At 33.5% G+C, this 27,771-nt stretch overlaps 1 protein-coding gene across 4 annotated transcripts in view; it reads left to right on the top strand.

Annotated features, from left to right (window-relative positions):
- Positions 1–27,771, top strand: part of ARHGAP5 (Rho GTPase activating protein 5) — a 67,272-nt gene that overhangs the window by 11,631 nt on the left and 27,870 nt on the right. For 3 of the 4 annotated variants that reach the window (XM_016123637.2, XM_016123639.2, XM_036239031.1), the window contains exons 2-3: positions 551–4,438; positions 24,804–24,951. In XM_016123637.2, the coding sequence (XP_015979123.2) occupies positions 719–4,438; positions 24,804–24,951 (3,868 nt within the window). In that variant the 5' untranslated portion in view covers positions 551–718. The remainder of the gene's footprint in view (positions 1–550; positions 4,439–24,803; positions 24,952–27,771) is intronic. The other variant, XM_016123640.2, reaches the window with a different exon arrangement.

Genomic DNA, 27,771 nt, shown 5'->3' with positions numbered 1-27,771 from the left:
TTTGTATTAACTCTGTTTCTATTTCCTCCTTTAAGTATTTGAATATCTTAATTGTTTTGGGGCACAAAATTTGATAGATTTCACAAGAGTATGTTGAAACTCTTTGAAAAATATTTTAAATTCTAAAATCTTGCTAATAAATTTATATGACATTCCTATGTAATTGAAAGCATGTTTTTAAAAGTTGTGAGGGTACTGTTAAGGCAACTAGTGCAATTTAGATCACCAAACATAGCCTCCAGTCATAGAAGGCAGGAAAATTGAGGGAGAGGAAGGGACTCAAACTCATAGGAAGTAGAGACAAAATGGAAATTTGGTGAATAAGAGCTTATTTTAAAGTTTGAGAGATACTAAATTTTGTATAATTTTAATTGTTAAAATTGTGTTAAATTTTGAAGCCATGTTTCATTTATAACAAATCACAAACTCTTTATGGTGATTCCTTAAAATACATGTAATGTTAACTTGCATGATGCTGTTATGAACATCTTTAATATGTATATAATGTGTGCAATTCATGATTAAGACATGTCTTTTTTCTCCTTTCTAGGAAGATGATCCATATTACCTTGAAGACCTTTCTGCACAGAAATGAGGGAAATACAAAGAACCAACTATAGTTTTGAAATTCAGGATCTGTATTTTGAGATGATTTTATTTTCAGAATGAGAAATATATCTGGTTACCTTTATGAATGTAGAGACATGAGAAGAGAGTTATGATGGCAAAAAACAAAGAGCCTCGTCCCCCATCCTATACTATCAGTGTAGTTGGACTCTCTGGAACTGAAAAAGACAAGGGTAACTGCGGAGTTGGAAAGTCTTGTTTGTGCAATAGATTTGTACGCTCAAAAGCAGATGAATATTATCCAGAGCATACTTCTGTGCTTAGCACCATTGACTTTGGAGGACGAGTAGTAAACAATGATCACTTTTTGTACTGGGGTGATATAACACAAAATGGTGAAGATGGAGTAGAATGCAAAATTCATGTCATTGAACAAACAGAGTTCATTGATGACCAGACTTTCTTGCCTCATCGGAGTACGAATTTGCAACCATATATAAAACGTGCAGCTGCCTCTAAATTGCAGTCAGCAGAAAAACTGATGTACATTTGCACTGATCAACTAGGCTTGGAACAAGACTTTGAACAGAAGCAGATGCCTGAGGGGAAGCTCAGTGTAGATGGATTTTTATTGTGCATTGATGTCAGTCAGGGATGCAATAGGAAGTTTGATGATCAACTTAAATTTGTGAATAACCTTTTTGTCCAACTATCAAAATCAAAAAAACCTGTAATAATAGCAGCAACTAAATGTGATGAATGTGTGGATCATTATCTTAGAGAAGTTCAGGCATTTGCTTCGAATAAGAAGAACCTTCTTGTAGTGGAAACATCAGCACGGTTTAACGTCAACATTGAAACCTGTTTCACTGCACTGGTACAAATGTTGGATAAAACTCGTGGCAAGCCTAAAATTATTCCCTATCTGGATGCTTATAAAACACAGAGACAACTTGTTGTCACAGCAACAGATAAGTTTGAAAAACTTGTGCAGACTGTGAGAGATTATCATGCAACTTGGAAAACTGTTAGTAATAAATTAAAAAATCATCCTGATTATGAAGAATACATCAACTTAGAGGGAACAAGAAAGGCCAGAAATACATTCTCAAAACATATAGAACAACTTAAACAGGAACATATAAGAAAAAGGAGAGAAGAATATATAAATACCTTACCAAGAGCTTTTAACACTCTTTTGCCAAATCTTGAAGAGATTGAACATTTGAATTGGTCAGAAGCTTTGAAGTTAATGGAAAAGAGAGCAGATTTTCAGTTATGTTTCGTGGTGCTAGAAAAAACACCTTGGGATGAAACTGACCATATAGACAAAATTAATGATAGGCGAATCCCATTTGACCTCCTGAGCACTTTAGAAGCTGAAAAAGTCTATCAGAACCATGTACAACATCTAGTATCAGAGAAAAGGAGGGTAGAAATGAAGGAAAAATTCAAAAAGACTTTGGAAAAAATTCAGTTCATTTCACCTGGGCAGCCATGGGAGGAAGTTATGTGCTTTGTTATGGAGGATGAAGCCTTCAAATATATTACTGAGGCTGATAGCAAAGAGGTGTATGGTAGGCATCAGCGAGAAATAGTTGAAAAAGCCAAAGAAGAGTTTCAGGAAATGCTTTTTGAGCATTCTGAACTTTTTTATGATTTAGATCTTAATGCAACACCTAGTTCAGATAAAATGAGTGAAATTCATACAGTACTGAGTGAAGAACCTAGATATAAAGCTTTACAGAAACTTGCACCGGATAGGGAGTCTCTTCTGCTTAAGCATATAGGGTTTGTTTATCATCCTACGAAAGAAACATGTCTTAGTGGCCAAAATTGTACAGACATTAAAGTAGAACAGTTACTTGCCAGTAGTCTTTTGCAGTTGGATCTTGGCCGCTTACGGTTGTATCATGATAGTACCAACATAGATAAAGTTAACCTTTTCATTTTAGGGAAAGATGGCCTTGCCCAAGAACTAGCAAATGAGATAAGGACACAATCCACTGATGATGAGTATGCCTTAGATGGAAAAATTTATGAACTTGATCTTCGACCAGTTGATGCCAAGTCGCCTTACTTTTTAAGTCAGTTATGGACTGCCGCCTTTAAACCACATGGGTGCTTCTGTGTATTTAACTCCATTGAGTCACTGAATTTTATTGGGGAGTTTATTGGAAAAATAAGAACTGAAGCTTCTCAGATCCGAAAAGATAAATATATGGCTAATCTTCCATTTACATTAATTCTGGCTAATCAGAGAGATTCTGTTAGTAAGAATCTGCCAATTCTCAGGCACCAAGGGCAACAGTTGGCAAACAAGTTACAGTGCCCTTTTGTAGATGTACCTGCTGGTACATATCCTCGCAAATTTAATGAAACCCAAGTAAAGCAAGCTCTAAGAGGAGTATTAGAATCAGTTAAACATAATTTAGATGTGGTGAGCCCAGTTCCCACCAATAAGGATGTATCAGAAGCCGACTTGAGAATTGTCATGTGTGCCATGTGTGGTGATCCATTTAGTGTGGATCTTATTCTTTCACCCTTCCTTGATTCTCATTCTTGCAGTGCTGCTCAAGCTGGACAGAATAATTCCCTAATGCTTGATAAAATCATTGGTGAAAAAAGGAGGCGAATACAGATCACAATATTATCATATCATTCATCAATTGGAGTAAGGAAAGACGAACTGGTTCATGGATATATATTAGTTTATTCTGCCAAACGGAAAGCATCAATGGGAATGCTTCGAGCGTTTCTCTCAGAAGTTCAGGACACCATTCCTGTACAGCTGGTGGCAGTTACTGACAGCCAAGCAGATTTTTTTGAAAATGAGGCTATCAAGGAGTTAATGACTGAAGGAGAACACATTGCAACAGAAATCACTGCTAAATTTACAGCACTGTATTCTTTATCTCAGTATCATCGGCAAACTGAGGTCTTTACACTGTTTTTCAGTGATGTTCTAGAGAAAAAAAATATGATAGAAAATTCATATTTATCTGATAATACGAGAGAATCAACCCATCAAAGTGAGGATGTTTTTCTACCATCTCCCAGAGACTGTTTTCCTTATAATAACTACCCTGATTCAGATGATGATACAGAAGCACCACCTCCTTATAGTCCTATTGGGGATGATGTACAGTTGCTTCCAACACCTAGTGACCGTTCCAGATATAGATTAGATTTGGAAGGCAATGAATATCCTATTCATAGTACCCCCAACTGTCATGACCACGAACGCAACCATAAAGTGCCTCCACCTATTAAACCTAAACCAGTTGTACCTAAGACAAATGTGAAAAAATTGGATCCAAACCTTTTAAAAACAATTGAAGCCGGTATTGGTAAAAATCCAAGAAAACAGACTTCCCGAGTGCCTTTGGCACATCCTGAAGATATGGATTCTTCAGATAACTATGCGGAACCTATTGACACAATTTTCAAACAGAAGGGCTATTCTGATGAGATATATGTTGTCCCAGATGATAGTCAGAATCGCATTATTAAAATTCGAAACTCCTTTGTAAATAACACTCAAGGAGATGAAGAAAATGGATTTTCTGATAGAACCTCAAAAAGTCATGGAGAACGGAGGCCTTCAAAATACAAGTATAAATCTAAAACCCTGTTTAGTAAAGCCAAATCATACTATAGAAGAACACATTCAGATGCAAGTGATGATGAGGCTTTCACTACTTCTAAAACAAAAAGAAAAGGAAGACATCGTGGAAGTGAAGAAGACCCACTTCTTTCTCCTGTTGAAACATGGAAAGGTGGTATTGATAACCCTGCAATCACTTCAGACCAGGAATTAGATGATAAGAAAATGAAAAAGAAAACTCATAAAGTAAAAGAAGATAAAAAGGTAAGTTTAATTTTTGGTCAGTATGTTTATAAGGATGTTTGATTTTGCCTTTTAAAAATTATTTTTTTTAAAGATTTGACAGGTGAAAACTTAAGCTGCTTTGTATGATTCAGTAAATATAATTAGCTTTTTAATTTTCCGAATATTTTGTGAGGACAAATTTTTTCATTACTTTTTATTGTATTTGTGTTTTATTTGGTATAGAAGTTTGATTTCATATTCTTAAGCATAAAAATTCTGGGTGAATATGTTTATTCTCTTTACGGAAACCCAGATATGAAGTGATTTTATTTTTTTGTTTGTGTGCATCACATTTTCTGTTTTTTCCTTCTGACCTACCAGTTTTGCAGTGTTAATTTGATATACCTACGTCACTCAAGGATATGAACAATACAATAAAATAAGAATTTGTAGTCTTGAAAAATTTATTAACTTCTCCAGGCCGCTTTTTTTTTGTGAATAGTGGTACACTCTCTGAAGGTTTACAGAAAGCTTTCTTAAGTTTGAATTTTAGAGTTGACCAAGGTTTTGTCTGTTTTAGTCACTAATTTATCTCATGGTGTTAAGCATTAGAGACCTAAATGTGTATATTTTTAAAGTTGTATTTAATAATTTTTTTTAGATCTTTTTCGCAGTGGTTCTTTAGCACCTTCACTTCCAATACTATTTGACACTTGAGTGTACACAAATTTTTATTCAAGGTTTTTATTCTATGTATTGATAATTTTTTCATCAGTTAAGTCCATAGCCTTAATATTTACTACATCTGACTGCTGTTTATTAAGCGCAATTAAAGATACAGATACTTTGAGTAAGCTTATTCTAGTTTTTATGTGTATAGTAATTGCTGCCCATTATGGTTGGATAGACTCCATTTTATTTTCTAAGTTTAAGACGTAATATTTCTTTATTTTATCATTAGCTATTTTCTGGATTGAGCAAGTAAACTATTTTGAAATAAGACTCATCTAGACTTAAAGTACATCTCAACTCATGACATCCTACTAACTACATATCTGGCATCTTCACAGTCACCCGAGCACACTACTCCTCACTTCATATTTTATCACTACCAAAAGACTTCAGTATTTTTCTTTTAATTTGCTTATGTTATTAAAATTACTTAATACTTATTAACAAAAATAAAGCACCCACAGTCTTTCTATTTTAAATTGCATTTATTTTTGTGTGTATTTTTCCATTTTTATCACAAGTCTAAATTGTTTTGCTAACTTGTTAATTTGATGTGACTTTGACTTAGTAATAGTTGCAGGAAGAGTAACAGGAACTCTTGTATATCCCTTACTAAGATTTACCCATTGTTTATATTTTGTCCATCATGCGCGCATGTGTGTATATTGGGGTTTGTTTATATGTTTTTGAGCCCTTTGAAATCAAGTTGGAAATATTGTACTCTTTTTACCATTAAATACTTTATTGTGTATTTCCTAAGAACAAGAACATTCTCTTAATAGCAATAGTTCTGATACCAAAATGAGGAAATTTAAGTTAAATGACACTAAGTAATCCCCCCTATCCATAGGGGATATGTTCCAGGGACCCCAGTGAATGCCTGAAATTGCAGATAGTATCAAACTGTATATATGCTATGCTTTTCCATATATATATATATATGATATATATATATCATATATGATAAAGGCTAACTTCTAGATTAGTAAGAGATTAACAACAATAATAATGTAGAACAATTATAGTGTGCTCTAGTAGAAGTCATGTGAATGTGACATTATTAAGTAAATAAGTGGTACTTGAACATAAGTACTGTGATACAGTTTGTTTGATAACCTAGATGGCTATTAAGTGACTGAGGAGCCGGTGACATATATGTATACCCTGGACAAAGGGATACTCCATGTCCTGGGTTGGATGAGGACAGTGAGAGGTTTCATTATGCTACCCAGCATGTAATTTAAAACTTAATGAATTGTTTATTTCTGGACTTTTCCATATGATGTTTTCTGACTGAGGTTGATGCAAGTAACTGAAACTGCAGAAAGGAAAGCCGTGGATGGCGGGAGAGGGCTACTGTATTTTTTAATCTGCGATCTATGTTTAAAAACAGATTTTGTTTAAAAACAGGGTTTCGAACATTTTGAACCTATGTCCCAATAATGTTCTTTTTATCTTCCTCCTATTATACCTAATTCTTATTTAGTTGGAATCAGTGTATACATATATTTTCCCATACTTTTTTCCTTAATTGTATTTCTTTATGTTGCTCCATGGTCTTTCATGTTATACTTTAAGTCATTACATAGTTTTCCATTTAGCAGAAAACCTGATGGTTAGGCTTTGAAATTTCAGATTTTACTCTTTTGTTGCAGTGGCCAGTTTGCATAAAAGTTTATTCCTTTCACATTATTTCTTTAGGATTAATGTACAAATGGCATGAATATTTCAGTCATTTGATATTTGTTATTCCAATAACTCTTTCAGTGTTAAGTTCTCAACTATGAGCACTATGACGGGGAAGGAGTGTGCCGAATTGTATTTATGTCCTTAAATTTTAGCATAGTCTCTGATTATAGTTAATGATAATGTTTCTTAAATCTCATGTCTGATTCATCCTACCTAGTAACTTAACTGTATTTCATTAATTCTAAAATCCGTGTTTTAAAACACTCTTTAAATCTGGGTTTGTCTAACAATTGATTGGCATATCATAATTAAAGAAACGGTTTTTTCCCTTCCTTTTTTAGAGGTACACAAAATAATGGTGCTGTTTTCAGTCACGGGCATCTTACATTCACTGACTACAGTAATTTGTCTTTAATTTTTATTATTCTTAGCCTCAAATACAAATGGGAATTAATATCAGACCTAGATTCTCTTCTTCCTCACTTGAAGATAGCTCATATATTTGATTCCATTCAATACTTCATGTAATATACCTCTTTTCATTTGGTATCAGTCTTTTTCTCACTTGAAGGGGTGAGTTGGCTTTGAGTTGTGTTTATAATGTGCTTTCTGTTGGTTTAACTCTGTAGTCTCAGCTGTCTTAACTTAGAGTCGTTAGGGAATTTCTTTGCACTTTTATATGATTTAATTTTTAGATTCATGTGTTATAATATTTGAATTATAAGAAAATTAAAGAAATTACGTTTTATAAATGTTTAGATCTGTAAGTAATTTTTTAAATCTGATGTCACTTAAACATTTAGTTTCTGGACAAATGGTCTTCCAAAGATAAACACAGGTTACAGTGCAACTTCATACATAAAGTTTTGTGCCGCAGTTATCTTTCAGAGTTTTGTATTTTATATATACACAGTGAAATGCCTTGGATTTCTCTTTGGTTAACTATATTACAGTTATCCATGGTATTTTTTCTTTAAGCATTATAGAAAGGCTGGAGCACTTTATTGCAGCTTAGTTTGCCTAAAAATTATTCTCATAGTGTAAGCTGGACTTGAGTAATTAAAGTTTCTTATGTTTCAGTTAAGCACGTATTCACTAAAAACATGCTTAAGTCTATAAAAAAAGCTGTTGAAGGATATAAAAAGTTAAAGACGTGCATCCTTTAAAGGGCTTGAATATTAGTTTGAGAGACAATACTTTGTGCTTGGGGCAGGGTTGAAATGTTATTACAAGCAATTTAAGGAAGCAAGGAAGCATAGTGTAATAGTTAAGAGCACATGGTCTGGAGCCAGACTTCTAGGATTTGAATCCAGGCTCTGCCACTTACCAGCTGTATGTAATTTCCTCTGTCGAGGAAAATCAAGATAATCATACTTCTTAGGGCTCTTAGTAGAAATAAGTTCACATTGATTTAGAGTGCCTGGCACGTGGTAAATTTTTTAAGTAAGCAAGTATGTATGCTATTTTGCGATAGTATTGTTCAGATATAAATATTATGGGAATACATGATGAGAGGTCACTATAGAGTGTGTGGCATTAGTTTCATAAAACTTCATGAAAAAGGTAAATCATTGGTTTTGAGTATGTTGATTGACTTTTAAGGAGAAAAGGTATTTTAGGTGGGGAAAATCATTTGTACAGAGGCATAAAATTGTGATTAAGCAAGGCGAGGTATGATAGGAAACTGTTCTAATTCAGGGTATTGTGAAATAACATTGCATTTTATAAGATTCTGCTAAACCGAATAACTAGTTTAAATCCAAAAGCAGTTAACAGAATCTGAGCAGTAAGAAAAGTTGATTTGAACTTTGGGTTCGAAGTCAGGAAGAGAGTATATCAGGTAGTTTAGAGGTTGATGTACACATTCAGTTTTAGAGTGATAGGAATATTTTTAATCTTTTTTCTTCTCCCCACTGCCTCCTTTTCCTCTTCCTTTTGTCCCTTTAACATTTAATACTGGTTTGGTGTTGATAAAGTCCTTGAGCTTTTTCTTGTCTGGGAGAAATCTGTATTTCTAACTAGATGTCCAGCAATTTTTATACAAGCTAAAATTTGAGAACTACAGTATATTTTTTTAATCACAGTTTGACTGTTTACTTGATTTCTTTCAGACCCAGGCGTATGTAGTCATTTTGTCTATTTTCGTAAAGAATGATCAGCATCATGTAACAGGCCATTGTTTTTATGGTTAAAAGATTGAGAACAATATTAAAACCAGTATTTCTTTATCTTTAAGATTTATGTTAAATAAAAATATTTTTTTCTGATTATAAAAGTAATATATGCCCATTGTGAAATATTATGAAAATTCAGGAAATTATAAAATGATAATGATCATCCATGATACTGTTTCCTGGAGATAAGCATTATTCTAATTTTGGTATGTTTCCTACCACTCTGTTCCTCCATTTATCCCTCCCTTCTTCCTTTTCTTTGTTTTTCTGGAATACAACATTTGCAGTTTTTATTCTGCCCTTTTTTTCCCCCTACCAAACGCATAAACATTTTGTCACATTAGTAATCTATTTTTCACAAACACAAAAAATAAAATGGGATGCAGAGACAAAATAAGAAATCATCAAAGCTAGAAGTTGATTTTTTTCCCCCTCTTTAATCCAATCCTCCACTTCCACCCTCACCCCTAACCTACAGATGATGTCATCTTCCTCCCCCTCCCCCCCTTTTTTTTTTAAAAAAAAAAGAACTGGATCTCTGAAGCGAGGCATCTACCCCCGTGCATTCGCTGCAGGCACCTGGGATATGGTCCGTAGCTCCACTTGGGGCATGGACCCAGGACCTTCTGCATGTAAAGCAGATGTGCTAATCATTATACTGTGGAGGCACCCCCTAGAAGTTGATTTTTAAGAAGACTAGAAATATAGACATATGTCTGGCAAGACTGATCAGAAAGAAAATAGAAAAAGCATAAGTTAACACCAAGAATGAAAAGGGAAACATAATTACAGGTAGATAAGATTAAAAAGATAACAGAAAATACTAGCAACAATTATAAGTGAACAAATTTGAAAATTTTTAAAAATTAAAATTCTAGAAAAATACAATTTACCTAGAGAGGAAAACTTCGAATAATCTTCTAACTATTAAATAAATTGTGAAGTAGTAGTTACATCTCGCTACGAATACCAGGCCCAGATAATTTTTCAGGAGATTTTTCAAGGAACAAATCATTTCAGTGTTCTACAGATTGAGAATATGGAAAGCAGGAGAACACATTCTTTAATTTATTCTCCGAAGTCACCTATCCTTAATTCCAGGATCAGACAAGGATGACATAAGAAAGGAAAACTATAATCTCACTTTAATTACTAGTGTACATGCAAACACCCTAAATAAAAGACAGGTCCACAGACCCTTAATTGCAATTCAGAAGTACCATAACCTCTGAAAATCAAATTTTTTTTAAAACTTGGCAGCACAACCTGATTTGACTTGTTTTTATTGATAAAATACAATTCAAACTCATGTCAGACTACTTAAAATCATTGTTTATCTTATTTAGAGTAAATATCCATACAATTTTCTGAAGAAATACTAATGTATTTTGAATACAGGTTACTGACCCACAGTTAGCTGGGGTTGTTACATAATGGACATTTTTTATACTATACATATGGCTCACAACTAGAAATTTCTGAACTCTAAAACGTATCTTGACCGAAAGATTTTAGATATGCGATTTTGGACATACAATAGCAAAAACATCCAGTATATAAAAGGCACTTGATAAAATTTAAATGCATGAAAATGCTGCTGTATCATGAACAGACGATAAATTTTTTTAACTTCAAAAAAGGTATCTAATAAATATCCTTAATGGGGAAATGAGTTCCCCTTTCAACCAGGAACAAGGCAAAATATGTACACCATCACCACTTCTTTTCAGTATTATCTAGAAATCGTATTCAAAGCAATAAGAAAAATTAAAAGTGTGAGTATTGGAATGAAGGAAACAATTGTTATTTTTGGTTGATGTGATTGTGTAAAAACCAAAAAGGAGCTGCAGGTAAATTATTAGTACTGATAAAAGAGTTTGCAGAATAGCTCGATGTAAGATCAGAAATCAGAAGTCAATTGCATCTCAGTACATCAGCAGTAAGCAACTATATACCATTCACAAAAGCATAGCAGATTATCAAGTGCCTAGGAGTACTAACATCATATACAAACTTGTATGTATTGAAAGACATTAAAGACCTAAATAAATGGGGAGCAAGTGCCTTTATGTCCACAAATATGGCATAAAGTTGCTCTTCATACTGCTCTTCATATTAATTATTATTTCATTCAAAATATCAAAGGTTTTCAAGAAGTTTCACACTGATTCTAATCCATATATGAAAGAGCAATGAATCTAGGATAGCCAGCACACTTGTGAATAAGAAAGGCAGAGGTGGAGGGGTGAAGCTGTGTGTGTGCTTATTCTATCAGATGTAATATGGTTTTGGTACTTGAATAGGTACATTGACCAATAGAATAGAATAGAGATCTCCAAAACCACAGACTCTGGCTGGGAGCTGTCCTCTAACATGGTAGCCACTTGAGGCTATTGAACACTTGAAATGAAGCAGGTGTTATGGTCTATAGGGTGAGAAAAGGCTTCCTTGAGCGATATCGTTTAAGTCACATCTGAAAGATGAAAAGGACGTAACTGGGGGGAATGGTCGAGGGGATGGAAGAATAATGCTGAATGAATAGAATGTTCATGTGGTGAGAGGGAATGCAGCATGTTCTTAAAGGAGGTCACTGTGGTTGGTTATTGATTTAAGGCAGAGTTAACATACTTTCTCTAGAGAGCCAGATAATAAATAATTTTAGGGTAATACAGCTTGTGTTTTAAGTACTAAAATCTGTTGAAGTACAAAAGCAGCCACAAAAAAATATGTAAATGGTTGAGCTATGGATATTTTCAAAACCAGGCAGCAGGCTTGATTGAGCCTCTAGGCCATGGTTTTGCTAACCCATGATCAGTGGGAGAGAATAATAGTATAGGAGAGACTTGAGAGTAGGGGCTAGACTCAGACCTTTTTAACAACGTTAGGAATTTTTATTTAGCCCAAGAATAATTTAAAACTAGACAGTTAGTGGATTTGAAATCACCTGGTTTTAGTGTGGAGAATGGATTGGGTGATGTGGAAGACCAGTTGGCGTATTACAGTAGTATAAACTAACCATGATGAAAGCTGAGTAGTTGGAGGGAGGTGGTAGAGTGGTGACAGTGGATAGAATGGGATAAATTTGAGAGATACCTAAAATCTGTAGGATTGGATGTTTGGTATGTGTGGGAGAAAGGTGATTATGTGATGAACAACATAGGCAGATAGGCTGCTAGTTTCTAGCTTATGCAGCTTCATCAGTGATGATGCTGTTCATGATGTAGAGCATTTGAAATTTACCCGATTGGGTGTTGGGGTGTAGAAATTATACCTGGTTTTAGAGTTCAGGTGCAGATGAAAGTTTGGCAGTTAGATATATGGGTTCTCGGAGGAGAGGTCTGAGTTGTAGATACATATTTAGGAGACAGTGGAGTAGTGACGACAATAGGTAAAATGATCTAGGGGGTGAATATAAAGTGCCTAACAGCCTTGAGGAGGAACTGCCAATGTTGAATGGCCAAGTAGCAAAGATGATCCTTAAGAACAGTAGGTAGAGAATAAGAGTAAACCACTTACCCTTTCTTAGCTGATTGCCTCACTTGTAAATTAGTAATAACAGATGGTCCCTGACTTAAATGGTTCGACTTAAGATTTTTTGACTTTAGGAAGTGATACACAGTAGAAGCCAAACTTCAAATTTTTGAATTTTCATCTTTTCCCAGGTTAGTGATATGCAGTATGATATTCATGATGCTGAGTGGTAGTGAGCTACTGATCCTGAATAGGCATGTGATCACAAGGTAAATGATTGATACGCTGCAGTGTACTGTGTTGCCAGCAGATTTTGGATATTGTGTTCTGAGCATGTTTAAGATAAGGTAGGTTAAACTATGATGTTCAATAGGTTAGGTATATTAAATGCATTTTTGACTTGAGATATTTTCATTCCACGATGAGTTTATCAGGATGTAACCCCATCGTGATTGAGGATCATCTGTATATTACTTCCCTTGGAATTGTGCTAGAAATTGGAACTGTGTTTCAAGTACCTGGCATATAGTGGTGCTCAATAACTCCTATTATAGTATGCATCAGGCCTTGAAATATCCCAGTGTATTCTGCCTGTATTTCAGAACAGTCCTTTGTCTCATTTGCTGGATTAGTTTCTGACTCATTTTTAAGTAAGCCTATGATTTTTGAGTTTATGCACTTTTTTACTTTTTTTTTTTTCCTCTAAGAGAAAAAGTTCATTCTGTTTACCTTCATTCTTTGATTCCAAGATTGGAGCTGCAGTCTAGGAATCTTTTCTCAGACATGGAAAAGTGTATTAGAAGATTCTAATGCTTTATCCATTGTAATAGAATTTGGAGCCTGTTTGGGGAAGAATACCAGAGTTAGGTATTTTTCTTTAAAAACTGAAGAGATCTCTGTATGTATGTATTGAGTCACAAGGTGTTAATTTAATATTAGTAAATAGTGAATTGATACCACGGTATTAATATGGTAGATCTTTTAGAATGTAGTAAATCTTGGGTTGAGAATTATTCGACTTCTGACTTCTAGAACCTCAGTCTTTATTAAGTAAAATTCTTTTTAAAATACTGTTAACCGAACAGTGATGACTAGAATTTTCTTTTGATCTGTAAATTGTTCATTAAGATAAAAATAGTGAAATATATGAAAACATGTCTGTATTGAACTGTTGTTTGTCTATATCAAAATGCATAAATTATAGGGTAAGTGCTTTTAGTTTCTGGTGCTGGCTATATCAATTTATAGTGTTATACATGTATGGATATATAACGTAAGTATTTTTGCCTATATTTTATCATTATGTCTTCTTTGATGTCCATTTGACCATGATTTATCACTTCGCACATTCAGATTGAAATGTAACTAGTAGTCAGTTTTTAAAAGTATATTTCTGATTCCTGTATTCCCTTGAGACAATTTAAATGGCGTGTCAGTGGTATGCTTGTTTTCACTAATTTAAAAGCAAATATAAACTTTTTCATTGTGGCTTTCTATTCAAACTTGGTTTTTTCCCCCCTTAGCTTTCATAGCAGCATATTATTGAATGTTTAGCAAAAGCTGGCATAGCATAAATGATTGAAATTACTCTTTATTTCTGCAGCATGTTAATTTTAATTCTTAAATTTAATTCGTAAAATATATTTAGTTAATATATCAAGAAGACACTTAACTCCTGTAACAGAAGAGTTGTGTTCTTACTATAATTTTATATCAATGTATAATTGTTACTATTGTAAAACTTACAGGTTAAGTTTATAGGGTTGTCAATTTTACGTACTCCAAAACGACACGTTGTCCCACTCAATCCAAGGAGAGTTATTTCTACAATAGGTACAGTTTTATGATTTATAGTCCTGTAATGTTTTCTTGTCTTGCCAACTGATATTTTGAAAGAGTCTTCAAGAAAATGTGACTTAATCTATTACTGTGTAAAAAGAACCCCTGGTAGAAGGAAGATTGCTTTTTAAAAGCAGTAATTTTTGACGTTTCCAATTCTTAGAGCAAAATATAAGGGTGTGACAAAAGTGAGCTTGTGATTTTAGCTAACTTTGTCCAAGTAAAAGGCACATACTTTGTGTAAAATGATTGTTTTGAACTTTTTCAAAATTGTCCTTAGCCTTTAAAAATCTGAACACAGGTTTGAGTATTTTCCCTGGAAAAATGTACATGTACAAAATTTGATTGGAATTTTGAGGATTACATATACTTCATAAAGCTGTGGGCTCTTAGCTTAAGAACCTCTGTTAATGTTAGGGAGGAGGAAGACGCTCTATTCTTTACTGATGTTCTGATTGGCAACCATTAAAAGTAGCAGAGTTGGAAACAGATGAGATGGAAGCAGAGAGAAAAACAATTATTTTAAGGATATGCTGAGTATGATAGAAAACTTATTTCCATTCGAATATATTTTAAAATACATATTTGGGGAAGCTGAAAAGAAATCAACCCATTATTCACTTGAATAGCTAAGTGTTTTGCTAGGACCCTCTAGCAGGTGAGATGACTTTAGGTGTAGTTTTTTGTTCATAAAGATGTTAATGGCATTAATAAAATAACATGTCAAAATGTATAGGTCAAAATGTTTAGTAGGAAGATTCTGTCTTAGAGATAAATAAGTGCTAGAACCAGTTTGTCTGTTAGTGCTTACACGAACCCAGACCACATTTATTTACCCTCAGTTATTTTCTTTTTCCTCTTTTCACCTGGTATTAGCCTTTCACCTGGTATTAGCTTAAGGCTGTCAGAGCCTTCACAACATTCTTGGTTTTCAAAGTGTGTTTGGACTCTCATCCAGCACCTATAGCTTTTATAGACTTTTACAAAAAGGATTAAGTATACCTCCTTCATGGAGTCGGGGCTCCCACAAAAACCTTCTTTCTTACACTTATACTATGATGGAATACTTCCCACCTAAAGTAATTACCCTGTAGTAGTATGTTCTATAAGTGGGGTCATACCATATGTAACTTTCTGGAATTGATTTTGTTTATTCAGTATAATTCCCTCAAAATTCAGTCAAGTCGCATAAATCAATAATTTTCCCTTTTTATTGCCAAATAATAGTCCATGTATAGGGATAGCATAATTTTTTTAACCCGTTGAAGGAAATCTGTTGTTTACAGTTTGGGACTATTATGAATAAAATTGCTATGAAAAATTGAATGTAGATTTTTATATAAACAAGTTTTCATAAATGCCCAAGAGTGTAGTTGCTGGGCTGGTAATTTCATATTTAGTTTTATAAGAAACTGCCAAACTGTTTTCCAGAGTGGGTGTACTATTTTAAATACCTACTGGAATTGATAGTGCAGAAACTTTTATTCTGTTCACCTTTGCTTCAAACCGTTCTTTTATGTTGCTTCCTGGAGGCTATTACTAATAGAAGTGTCTAATCTCTCTCTACAAAATATATTTATAGTCTTTGTATAAAATTCAGATTTCTTCGGCATCTAAAGCCATTTGCAATGTGGCCCTTGCCTACCTTTCTGCGCTCGTTATTCATTCCTATACTAACTACTTCTTCCAGGTGTGTTGAAAGAGATGCAGAATGGTAGCTATGTCAAGGCTGTCATGATGATTAGGTTATGCAAATAATATTACCACGTATACCTAATATATAGTAAAGCAGTAAATAAATGACAGTTTCTAGTATTTTTTAAGTACTTATGCTGACATATAGTAGACACCCAAATGTTTAGATGAGTAAATGACTTAGAGATTAGATTCTTTCTAAATTCCTGAAATATTCCTGACTTCATCTCTCCCTTTATGAGTTCTAACATTTGAAGTTTGGGTTTAGGCCTTACATCCAATTATTTTGACAATAATATGCTATTTTATATGAGCTATTAATTAAATGATAATGAGATTTTTTTTCTTCATAATAGATTATCTGTTTCTCGAGGACATTTAACTTTACTTCCACTGATTTCGTGTCCTGCACAGTACCTAGTGTGATGCTATGCACATATTAAATGCTTATTTCTTACTGCTGAAAGTATATCACTTTATATCCGAATGAATTTACATGGAATTGGCCATTTAATTCTTCTTGTAATTATTATTTTGTATGAATCCTAATTTTATTGTGTTTGGATGCTTAAGCTTAGGTACACCTATAGAGTAACTTTCATTGGAATGAAATAGGGATAATGAAACTGCATAAACTAAATAAACCACCAATACTTTGTATATTTGTTAACAGTAATATTATATGGTAAATGCTTTCTTTGGTTCCTGTTTATAATTATGTTTGCTTCTGTTCATGTTTTCTGAGCCTCTACCACATGCTAGACATTAGTCCAGGTACAGGCATCAAAAATGGGAAAAGTGAATGTATTCTAGATAGTACTTGGGAAGTCATACCAACAAGGCTTCTTATGCATTCACTGTGGAGAGTAGAGGAAAATGGAAAATCAAGGTTGGCTCCTAAATTTATGATTTAAGCAACTGAGTAATTTTACTAAGATAGTAGTGACTGAAGGTGAAAAGTTTCAGGCCAGATGGAATCAAGATTTCTGTTTTGTGCTTTTTATGTTGTGTTTAAAATATCTAGATTGACATCCCAGTGGAAGTCTAAAAGTTAGATATATAATCTGGTATATATCTTAGTTATCAGTATGTAAAAGGATGTAAAGCCATGAGATTAGATAAATTCATCTAAGGGGAGAGTACAGCTAGAGAAGGAGGACTCAACTGTTTGTGAGTAAATGGGGGAAAAGTTGTAGGCAGATGAAACTGGAAAAGGAATTCTTAGTGAGTAAAGAGGAAAAACTAGTAGAGTAGTGGAGTGATATGGAAACTGAGAGGAAGTAGTCAAAGAATGTTGCTGAGAGTTCAAGAAAGATAAAAAGTTACTTTTTGATTTGATAGTGCAGAAGTATTTGACCTTTCCAAACAATTTTGTAGAATGGAAGAGAAAGCCAGATGAAAATAAGTTGAATGAATGGAATGAAAAGTAAGGATAGCAGATGTAGATGACATTTTCAAGTTTTGTTGTGAAAGGGAGCAAGAATTGGGGTGGTAGCTAGAGGTCAGTATGGGATCAAAGGAAGGTTTTTGTGTTTGTTTTTTAAAATTATAGATATTAGAGAGTACTTACACATTTATAGGAATGACCCAGGAGAGGGACAAATTGATTATGTAGGAGAAAAGGGATGGGGAAGAGGGGTAACTTTATAGTTGAAAAGCTTTTTGTCTTGAAAACAACTCCAATATTAATATTGCTCTTTTAAAAGCAAGAAATCGTGACTTTTTCCATCCTTTAGAAAATTTTTGTTAAATGCATCATGTTGACATTGGTTAATTATATAGGTTTCAAGTGTACAGTTCTATAATACTTCATCTGTATATTTCATTATGTGTTCACCACCCAAAATCACATTTTCTTCTGTTACCATATAGTTGATCCTCTTTACCTTTGTCTTCCTCTCCCCTATCTCCCTCTCTCTCCAGTAATCACCATACATTTGTCTGTATCTATGAATTTTCATTTGTCTCATTTGTTCATTTGTTACTTTCAGTTTTATAGCCCACACATCCAACCTATTTTGCTTAGGATGATACTAAGATCCATACATGTTGTCACAAATGACAGTATTTCCTTTTTTTTATGGCTGAGTATTAGTTCATTGTATATATGTACCACATCTCTTTTATTTAGTCATTGATCATAGGATACTTTAGTTGTTTCCATGTTTTGGGTACCATGGATAATGCTGCACTGAACAAAGGGGAATCCCTACAAATAAACGTTTTCAGAATTTTCAGGTGGATAACCCAGAAGAGGTTATATGGTAACTATATAACTGGGTCATATAGTAACTCTAGTTTTTCAAGGAACCTCCATACTGTATTTATAGTGGCTGTACCAATTTACATTCCCATCAGCAGTGTGTGAGGGTTCCCTTTACTCCACAACCTCTCTCAACATTTGTTATTATTTTGTGTTGTTGATAATAGCCATTCTAACAGGTGTGTGAGTGGTAGCACATTGCGGTTTTGATTTGCATTTCCCTAACAGCTAGTGAAGTTGAGCATCTTCATATATCTGTTGGCCATTTGTATGTCTTCTCTGGAGAATTGTCAGTTCAGGTCCTCTGCTCAGTTTTTAATTGGATTATTTTTGTTGCTGTTGAGTTATGTGAGTTCTGTTTATATTTTGAATATTAACCCTATATCGGAGGTGAGGTTCGCACATATCTTTTCCCATTTAGTTGGTTGCCTTTTTGTTTTATTGATGATTTCTTTGCTGTGTAGAAGCTTTTTAGTTTGATATAGTCCCATTCATTTATTTTTGTTTTTACTTCTCTTGCTTTTGAGGTCAAATTTATAAAATTCTAAGACCAGGGTCCATAAGTTTATTACCTGTGTTTTCTTCTATATATTGTTCTGGGTCTTATATTTAGGTCTTTGATCCATTTTGAGTTAATTTTTGTATATGTTGACAAATAGCAATCTAATTTAATTCTTTTGCATGTGATTTCCAATTTCCCTAGCATTATTTATTGAAGAGGCCTACTTTCTCCATTGTATGTTTTTGGCTCCTTTATCAAAAACTATTTGCCCGTGTTGTATGTGGGTTTATTTCTGGGCTCTCAGTTCTAGTCTATTGTTCTGTGTGTATTTTCCTGCCAATATCATGCTGTTTTGATTATTGTTGCTTCAGAGTTTAATTTGAAGTTAGGGAATGTGATAGTTGCACCTTTGTTCGTTTTTCTCAGGATTGTTTTTGCTATCTGGGGTCTTTTGTAGTTCCATACAAATGTGATGGGGTTTTTTGTTTATTTCTTTAAAAAATGCCTTTTTATTTTTGACTCTTTGTTTAAGGCATGTGGTTAGTCGGATTTAGGTTTATACCAAGTCTGAGAATCTTTTTTAGCTAATATTTTTCCATTTCTGTTTATTTTTATAAGTTTTCGTTGGCTTTTTTCTTGTTTCACTAGTCTTAATCAGTAACAAAAAACAAACAAAAATAATAGAAAAAGGGACTATTTGTGTGCTGCTTGCTTTTATTTTTAAATTTGAACCCCTGTTTTAGTTTATCATTCTAACCGCCCCCCCCCCCAGTAGTATATCGTGTTACCATGTCATGCATTAGCACAATTACATCATTTCTTATATACCCCCTTCCTACCCTTTAGGGTAGGTTGAGGCTTTTGGTTCTGGTCAGTTATCGAATTATTTTTATATTTTATAGCTTTACCCACAAAATTGTAGATTATATTCTATTTAACCACCATATCATTGAAACTTATGAAACTTAGAATTAGTTTTATGTTTAACTGTATACAGTGTTCATTCTTAATGTTTTTCAAAGCACAGATTCCCCAAATATTAGTTATTTATTTTTGACAGTGTTTTATCATGTGTTTAAGATTTTTCAATTTGAGAGTGTCGTATTTTAAATATTAATTATTACATATTTGAGAACTTTAAAAAAATCTTTTAAAAAATCTGTAGGTGCTTGTTATATATCAGCTGAGCGATATATTGGCTAAGTAAAGAATTCTTGACACATACTTTTCCCATGAGCATTCCTATGATGAGTCTTCTGTCTTTCCAGTTTTCCTGAAAACTTTGAGGCTAGCCTGGTATTTTTCCTCCACTGTTGGTGATTGGTTTCTTCTGCCTGGATTCATTTAAGTTTCTTTGAAGCTTACTGAGTTCAGTGTGGTATGTTTGTAACTTGATGGTTTATCTTTCTTAGTATATGATGAAATTAGTCTGCAAATTTTTATTATTTCAGAAGAGATCTTGAATACGTTTGTACTTATTTATTTTTCACAGGCAATATTCCAGAATTTTGAAATTTGTTGACAAACGGAGTAGATAGAAATCCCTGCCCTTGTGTAGAGCTTAACTTTTATCAGGGAGGCACAAAAATAATAATACATGAGTGAATTATATAGAGTTGTGGGTAGTGAAAGCAGTATAAGAGGGATTGGGAGTATTGGACAGGAGCTAAAGGAAGACAAGCAGTAAGAGTGCAGTTTTTAATAAGGTGGTCACTTTAGACCTCATTGAGAAGGTAAATGGAACAGCCATTGCCAAGGTCCTAAATCAGGAACATGTGTCTGGCATGTTAAAGAAGCAGATAAGCCATATGGCAGGAGCAAGGGAGTAAATGAGGAAGGTAGAGGGAAATGGGGTCAGAATTTATAAAGGCTGAGTTCAAGGCATGCAGATTGTGTATAACCTTGCAGGCCATTACTTGTGAAGCCAAAATTTTGCTTTACTGAAAATGGTCTGTAGGAGATGGTGGTAGAAGCAGGGAGCGTGGATTGAGGGATCTAGATGTATGAAATGATGATAGCTTTGTGGACCGGGGAGTTAGTAGTGAAGATGGTTAAGTAGTAGTTAGATTCTATATCTAATACATTTGCTTAACAGTTGGAAAGTCTAAGAGTTCAGGAGAAAAAACTGAGCAGGAAATTTTAACTTGAATTACCAGGAAATGGATAACATTACCAAGATGTTGAATGTAATGTTTAGAAAAAAAGACAATCAAGGACTGAGGCCTGGAGTATTCACAACATCACAAGGTTGGTGAGGAGGGGTCAGCAAAGAAAACTAATAAGGGGGGAGCAAGTGAGGTAATAGAGGTGGTCTGAAAGTCCAGTAGAGTGACTGCTGAAAGGTCAGGTAAGAAAAGTGCTGATAGCTAATTATTGAAACAATTATTGATGACCTTAATTAGGACATACTTAGTAGAGGATGTGGGTGATAGACTAATTTGAGTACATTCAAGAGGGAATGAACGGGGAATTAGAGACCTAATATAGATGACTTCTGCAGAGTTTGTCAGCAAAAAGAAGTATTATTATAGGGCAAGTAGCTAAAAGGGAGAGAAAAATTGAGTCTTTTAAAATGGGAGCAGAATTTATTTTTTTGGCGTGTGTCATAGGAATGGTACAATGGAAAGGTGAACTCTGATGATCTTTGCCACTTTATTTTGATCTTTTTATTCATTTATGAGACTTTTACTAAAGAGATTTTCATTTCTTTAATGGGTTTTCATTTTCTTTACATTTCACCTTCTGTTTCTCATTTCTTCTTTAATCTTTTATTTCAAGAATCCCATCTTAAATTTAAGAGAATAGAAAAGTCCATATTTTCTTGTTTCCTGTATCGGTTCTTTGAAAACTTTGTCAGCTACTTTTTGCTACTTAAGATTTCTTCAATTTGTTGGTTACAAATGAAGCAGTTGAGTATTGTGTTATGTCAGTGTTATTCATTATAGTATTTGAGGATAGTGCTTAGATGCCCTAGTTGTGTCGCTGATATTACTGAAGTGGGAGAGCAGTTTCTGGAAAGAGATATTTATTTACCTTTTCTTGGTCCTATTTACTTATACTAGTGATTGTTTTTAATATCTCCTGGATACCTAATTGATGATATTGTTTATATTATTTGTGAGTGGAATGCCTATTTTACTGTGGATATACTTTTGCACACATGAGATTTGCTTAATTGGCCAGAAAGAAAGACCATGGCATTTGCATTTAAGTGGAAATGAAGAGATGTATGAATGTGGTAATAAATCAAAAGTTGGATCTCGTTTTCCGACTGGCGCAATTACTTAATTGGGGGCTTCATTTCTTACTAATGGTTGATCATAAGCTATAGATATAAATGACCAAATAACCATACTCCTCATTCTTCTTGCATTTCAGAGACTCTTGATGGCATTTTTATAGCAGTTGTAATAATCTAGCTTTAGATGGTTTAATTTATGAAATAGATATTAAGTCATATAAATCTTTTTGAATTGGTATAAATTTATAGCTAAAGATCAGCAACTCTTAATCCAGAGGAGTGTATGTCATAATTATGTAGAGTTATTCAGAATTCATGTTTTAAAAGAACTCTGAAGTGATGCTGTTGCTTAAGAACTATCACTTATAGAAGAAAGAAATTGTATACATTTTTTTTCCATCATAAAATCTCATCCAGGAATGTCTAATCTAAACTGTTTTTCTGCATAGAATTTTCTTTTTAGTGTCAGTAGAGAAAGTACTAAAGTCATATAAGCTTTTTATCTCCCCCCCCCCATTATAACTTGACTATCAGGGCAATTCTGTTAATAAATTACCCCTTTAGAGTTTGCCAGAATTTCTGTGCTCTAAGCCACTTAGCTTTTCATTATCTTGGATTGCTAGCTCTGAATCTTGGTGTAATTAAAGAATTAAATAACTTGCTCTTGTAACTTTATGGACCTCGGGGGATATTCCCTGAGAGAGAGAGTATGTTAGAGAGTCTACATTATTTTGCTTCCCTGTCTCTCCAATTTTAGTAAAGTATCAGGAGCTTCTTAGATAAAGTTTATACTTTCCTCTCCCTTGTTACCCCAACTGGTAAGGGTAGAATGACTTCAGAGTCATCTGAGAGTTTAGATTGGTTCCTAAAGGGCAATATTGAAAAGAATATCTCTAAAGAGTTGTTGGGAACAGTTAGGACCAGCTAGCTTACTTAAAACTTTGTGTTCTTTAGGTAGCATTGTAGACTGTTAAAATCTTTTTATCTCTTCATTCCTATTGCTCTTGTCATAGGCTGGACATTGCTGTTTTCGTTACTCTACCTACATAATCTTCACCATTGTATTATCGCTCTCAAAAAAAAAACATACATCTTTGTTTCAGTTTTTACTTTTGTAATCAAATGGTGCAGCTAGTAGTTTGCAGGCTTGAATGTACCTTAGTGCTCCTGAGAAAGGACTCAGTCAGTGTATCGCTCCCTCAGCTTTGAAACTCTCTTAATTTTCATTTCCTTACACATTGTTCTGTTTTGGTGGTGATGGTAGTACCAGGATCATTTAAGGAGCTTAAGGATCCACACTACTTGATTTGATGGGTTAGTTCTTGAGCCAGATTAGACACTCCAGTGCTTTGTTGGCAACATTCCAGACCTCTAGTTATAGTATAGATCGGGGTCCCCAGCCCCCAGGTTGTGGACCGGTATTGGTCCATGGTCCAGTACTGGTCTGTGGTCTGTTGGGAACTGGACCGTACAGCAGGAAGCGAGCGAGCAAAGCTTCATTTATATTTGCAGCGGTTTCCTAACGCTAGCATCACCACCTCAACTCCACCTCAGATCATCAAGCATTAGATTGTTGTAGGAGCACAGGTCCTAACCAAACATGTTGAGGACCTCTCGACTATATGTAATCTTTATCACCAGAGAGTAATAAGTATATGAGGATTTAGAAGTTGAATTTCATGAGCTCTGGAGGTTTTTTAGGTGGGGCAACCTAAAATTGAAATGAAGAAAGGAGTTAATTATTCAAGATACTCAGAGACTTGGAAGAATACATTGGGGGATCCATCCAAAGTAGAGACTCCTCCTGAAGGAATAGGAAATTAAGATGAGGATTATCGCTTTAGGCATTGAAAGCTCTGCCTGTGTTTGCTCCTGTTTGTAAGTCAATGATTATGACAAATATGAATAGCTTTGTTATTTTTATCAGAGAAAAGACAGAATAAGAGCTGTCAATGAAAATACTTTAACATTGTCAAATTTTGGAAGTGAACTTCCTTGTTTTCCTATATTTTAGAGATTCTCAACTGGGGATGCACAATAGAATCATTTGTGAAGATGTGTACTATGCCTTGCTCCAGAAAGACTGACTCAGATCTCCTCAATGGTTGATTTCGAGACAATACTTCCTTAGGTTTTTGAGATGTTTACTCTCTGGTTTAGGACCCATTTTCTCCCAATGCTAGATTGACATTAAATTCTGATAATTCTTACATAAGTTTTCATTTGCAATTGTGAAAATGTTTTGTCCATGACTTAAGAAAATTATCTTTAATTAAGAAATAGAGCCAGTATATAGGAAGAAAATGTGAAAATGAGAAGGGACAGATGATGGGATTAAAAGTTTATGGCTTCATTGTATAATCAGTGGTTAAAGCTATGTTATGTTCTTACAAATATAGCCATGCACAAAAACCTCACTTGACCTGCCCCAAAGACCAAATAAAATTTAACAGATCACACCTAAAGTTAATTGAGCATTGTTTACTCTTAGTTTTTCCTTTGTGTTGCATTGAAAATGATCTTTTCTAACCTCCCTAACTATTCAGTTTCCTATTTTTTTCCAAAAGGAACATTTTTAAAGACAGCCATTTTCTCTCTGTTCACTTTTGTCTCATTCCATTACTCACAAGTTCTTGCTTCCAACAAAATTTATTTAATGAGTCCCATATTGATGGGCATGATGGGATGTACCATTTAAATATTTCTTTTGATACAAAATATGTATTTACATTTCTTAATACTAACACTCTAAAGGAAATAAATTTTAATAGTTTTAACTTGAATATGTTTTTTAACAGCAGAAAAAGAAAACTAAGAACTTCAATCCGCCAACACGTAGAAACTGGGAAAGTAATTACTTTGGGATGCCCCTTCAAGATCTGGTTACAGCTGAGAAGCCCATACCACTATTTGTTGAAAAGTGTGTGGAATTCATTGAAGATACAGGTAGGATAGAAGTATCAATCCAAGAGATTTGATTTAAAATTTCACTTTTGCTACACCAACAGTTGGTCTAATGTTCATGATTCATTAAAGCTAAGTTTTGAAAGAGGTTTATAGTTCTCATTATTAAGATTGATTATCTTGAGTATTAACTCTAGATGTAACCACTTGATATATGAAAGTTTTGTTGTTGGCCAAAACTTCTCTTTAATAAATGGCTAAGCCAAATGTGAAAATGTTGGACTTTCCTTGTTCTGGAATATAGACTAACTTATTTTGCTACTTAATCATACCTGTTAACTACTAGTATTCTAGTTAAAATAGCCTATATGTTCTTTCTCTCATTAATAAGTGTTAATTTTTAGGCCTACATTTGGATATACCTGTAGTCCTTTGTTTTTCTTTCAACAGAGTGTTTAAAAGGCATATTTCTTGTCTATATTCTTTAGCATTCAGTAGAAATGCTTCCCACTTTGGGCTTAAAGAATTATTATTTTCCTCTAGTAATATAATTAGGATTTATGGGTGCGACTGGGAAGTTAGAAAATACTTGAGTGATTAGGGAATAACAATAAGTAATAGGTAGCATTTTGTACATTTATTTTCATGATTAAAAATGTTTCTTGAATATTTTGATGGTAGTTGAGTGATTTAGTTTGAGGAGAATGAATGAATTCCAAGTATAAAAAAATAAAGGAATTCTAGTCCAATTTTTAGCACAATTTGAATTACTTTAGTCAACTAATAGGTAATTTATAAATTTAAGTGCTTTCTTAGAAGTATACTTGAGGTACTATAAGACCATAAGAATAGTTTTATATAAAATTCAAGCTAGTTCTTTTGTTGTTATTTGATTTTATTATTGATTAATGTTAATTTTAGCAGAAATTCCCACTTGCTTAAGAGTTCAATGTCAAATTCTCAATATGGACTGTAGCACAGCCATCTTCTATTTTAGGTTGAACTTGTAGTAATGTAAATATATATTAGATACCTATTAAAAGTTGTACTTCATTGTTTGTAGGTTCTTAGACATAGTGATATAAACAAGTAGTACTTTTATTGTTATAAACTAAACTTTTTTTAAAGAAACCCAAAGAAAATAGCATGATGACTTTAAAAATCAATTTTATGGGTATAATTTACATACAATAAAACTTACCAGTTTTAATTGTTCAGTAGTATGAGTTTTGATAACTCTGTAGTCTTGGAAATACCACTACAGTCATGATACAGAATATTTTCATTACCCCAAAAAGCATTGAGTGTTTCATCATTTAAGTATAATGTTAGCTGTTGGTTTTTTGTAGATGTTCTTTATCAGGTTGGGTAGTACCCTTTTATTCCTAGTTTGCTGCATTTTTATCCAAAACGGGTGTTGATTTTTGTCAGGTGATTTTTGTGCATCTATTGAGGTGATTTAATTCTTTGAGCAGGGGGAGATATATGGGATAAAGGAATCATATGTGGTGATGGAAAGAAATCTAACTATGGGAAGTGAGCACACAGTGTAAATATATAGGTGCCTTACCTGTTAAAGTGTACACCTGAAACTTATTGGATTTTGTTAACCAATGTCACCATAAAAAAAAATTGATTAATTAAAAAAATAAAGTCTGTTTATATGGTGACATATTAATTGATCTTCGAATGTTATTAATAACCTTGCTATCCCTGGGATAAACACCACTTGGTCTTAATGTTTTGTCTTTTATGTATCTCTGGATTCATTTTACTAAAATGTTATTAAGGATTTCTGCATCCTGAGAGATACTAGTCTGTAGTTTTCTTGCTGTCTTTGTCTGGTTTTGGTATCACGTTAAAGCTGGCATTATAGACTATTTTCTGGAAAAGTTTGTATAGAATTGGTAACATTTCTTAAATTTTAATAGAATTCAGTGAAAGTACTTGGACCTGAAATTTTGTTTGTAGGAGGTTTTTAACAATGGATTAAATTCCTTTAATAGATATAGGGCTGTCCAGATTTTCGATTTCTTCTTAAGTAAACATTGGTTTGTTTTGTTTTGTTTAGTTTGCCTCTTTTTGAGGAGTTTGTCTGTTTTATACAATTTGGCATAAGGTTGTTTATAAAATTTATTATTTAAATGATGTCTTTTGTTTTTGGTATTACTAATTTGTGTCTTTTTCTTGTTAGAGGTTTACCAATTTTATTTATCTTTTCAAAGATCCAACTTTTGGTTTTGTTTTTTCTCTCATTTTTTAATTCATTGAATTCTTTTTATTTTTTTTCTGCTTTCATTTGGTTTCTGCATAGTTTCTTAAAAGCCTAGATCAGTGATTTAACCAACTTTTCTGCTATGTTTGTTAATGCTTTCTTCTACACATTATTTTAGTTGCATGCCACAGATTTTGATATGTTGCTTTCATTTCCATTCAATTCAGAATACTTTGTCATTTCTCTTTTGATTTTTAAAATTTAACTCTTTGGTTATTATGTTTTATTTCTAAATATTTCCCTGATTACTTTTCTGTATTCGTTTCTAGTCTAATTTCTATCGCAGTTGGAAAATAATTTGATTTCAGTGTACATTTATTTAGATTTGTTTTATAGCCCAGAATATGATCTATTTTAAAGGATGTTCCATGGGACCTTGGACCGAATGTTTATTAAACTGTTGAGTGAAGAGCTCTATAAATATCAGATCAAGTTCGTTTAGATTATTGATCAGGTCTTGTATATCCTTACTGATTTTCTTGTTGGCTTGTTTTTTTAAATAGTACTGTTGAACATGAAGATTTTTGTTTCTCCTTTCAGTTCTGTTGGATTTTGCTTCATGTGTTCTGAAATTTTGGTAGTTGTGT

This window comes from Rousettus aegyptiacus, unplaced genomic scaffold (assembly GCF_014176215.1).
Source record: "Rousettus aegyptiacus isolate mRouAeg1 unplaced genomic scaffold, mRouAeg1.p scaffold_m13_p_3, whole genome shotgun sequence".
Classification (NCBI taxonomy): domain Eukaryota; kingdom Metazoa; phylum Chordata; class Mammalia; order Chiroptera; family Pteropodidae; genus Rousettus; species Rousettus aegyptiacus.
Note: the sequence above shows the minus strand (reverse complement) of the source record. Positions and strands in the feature narration are given on the sequence as shown.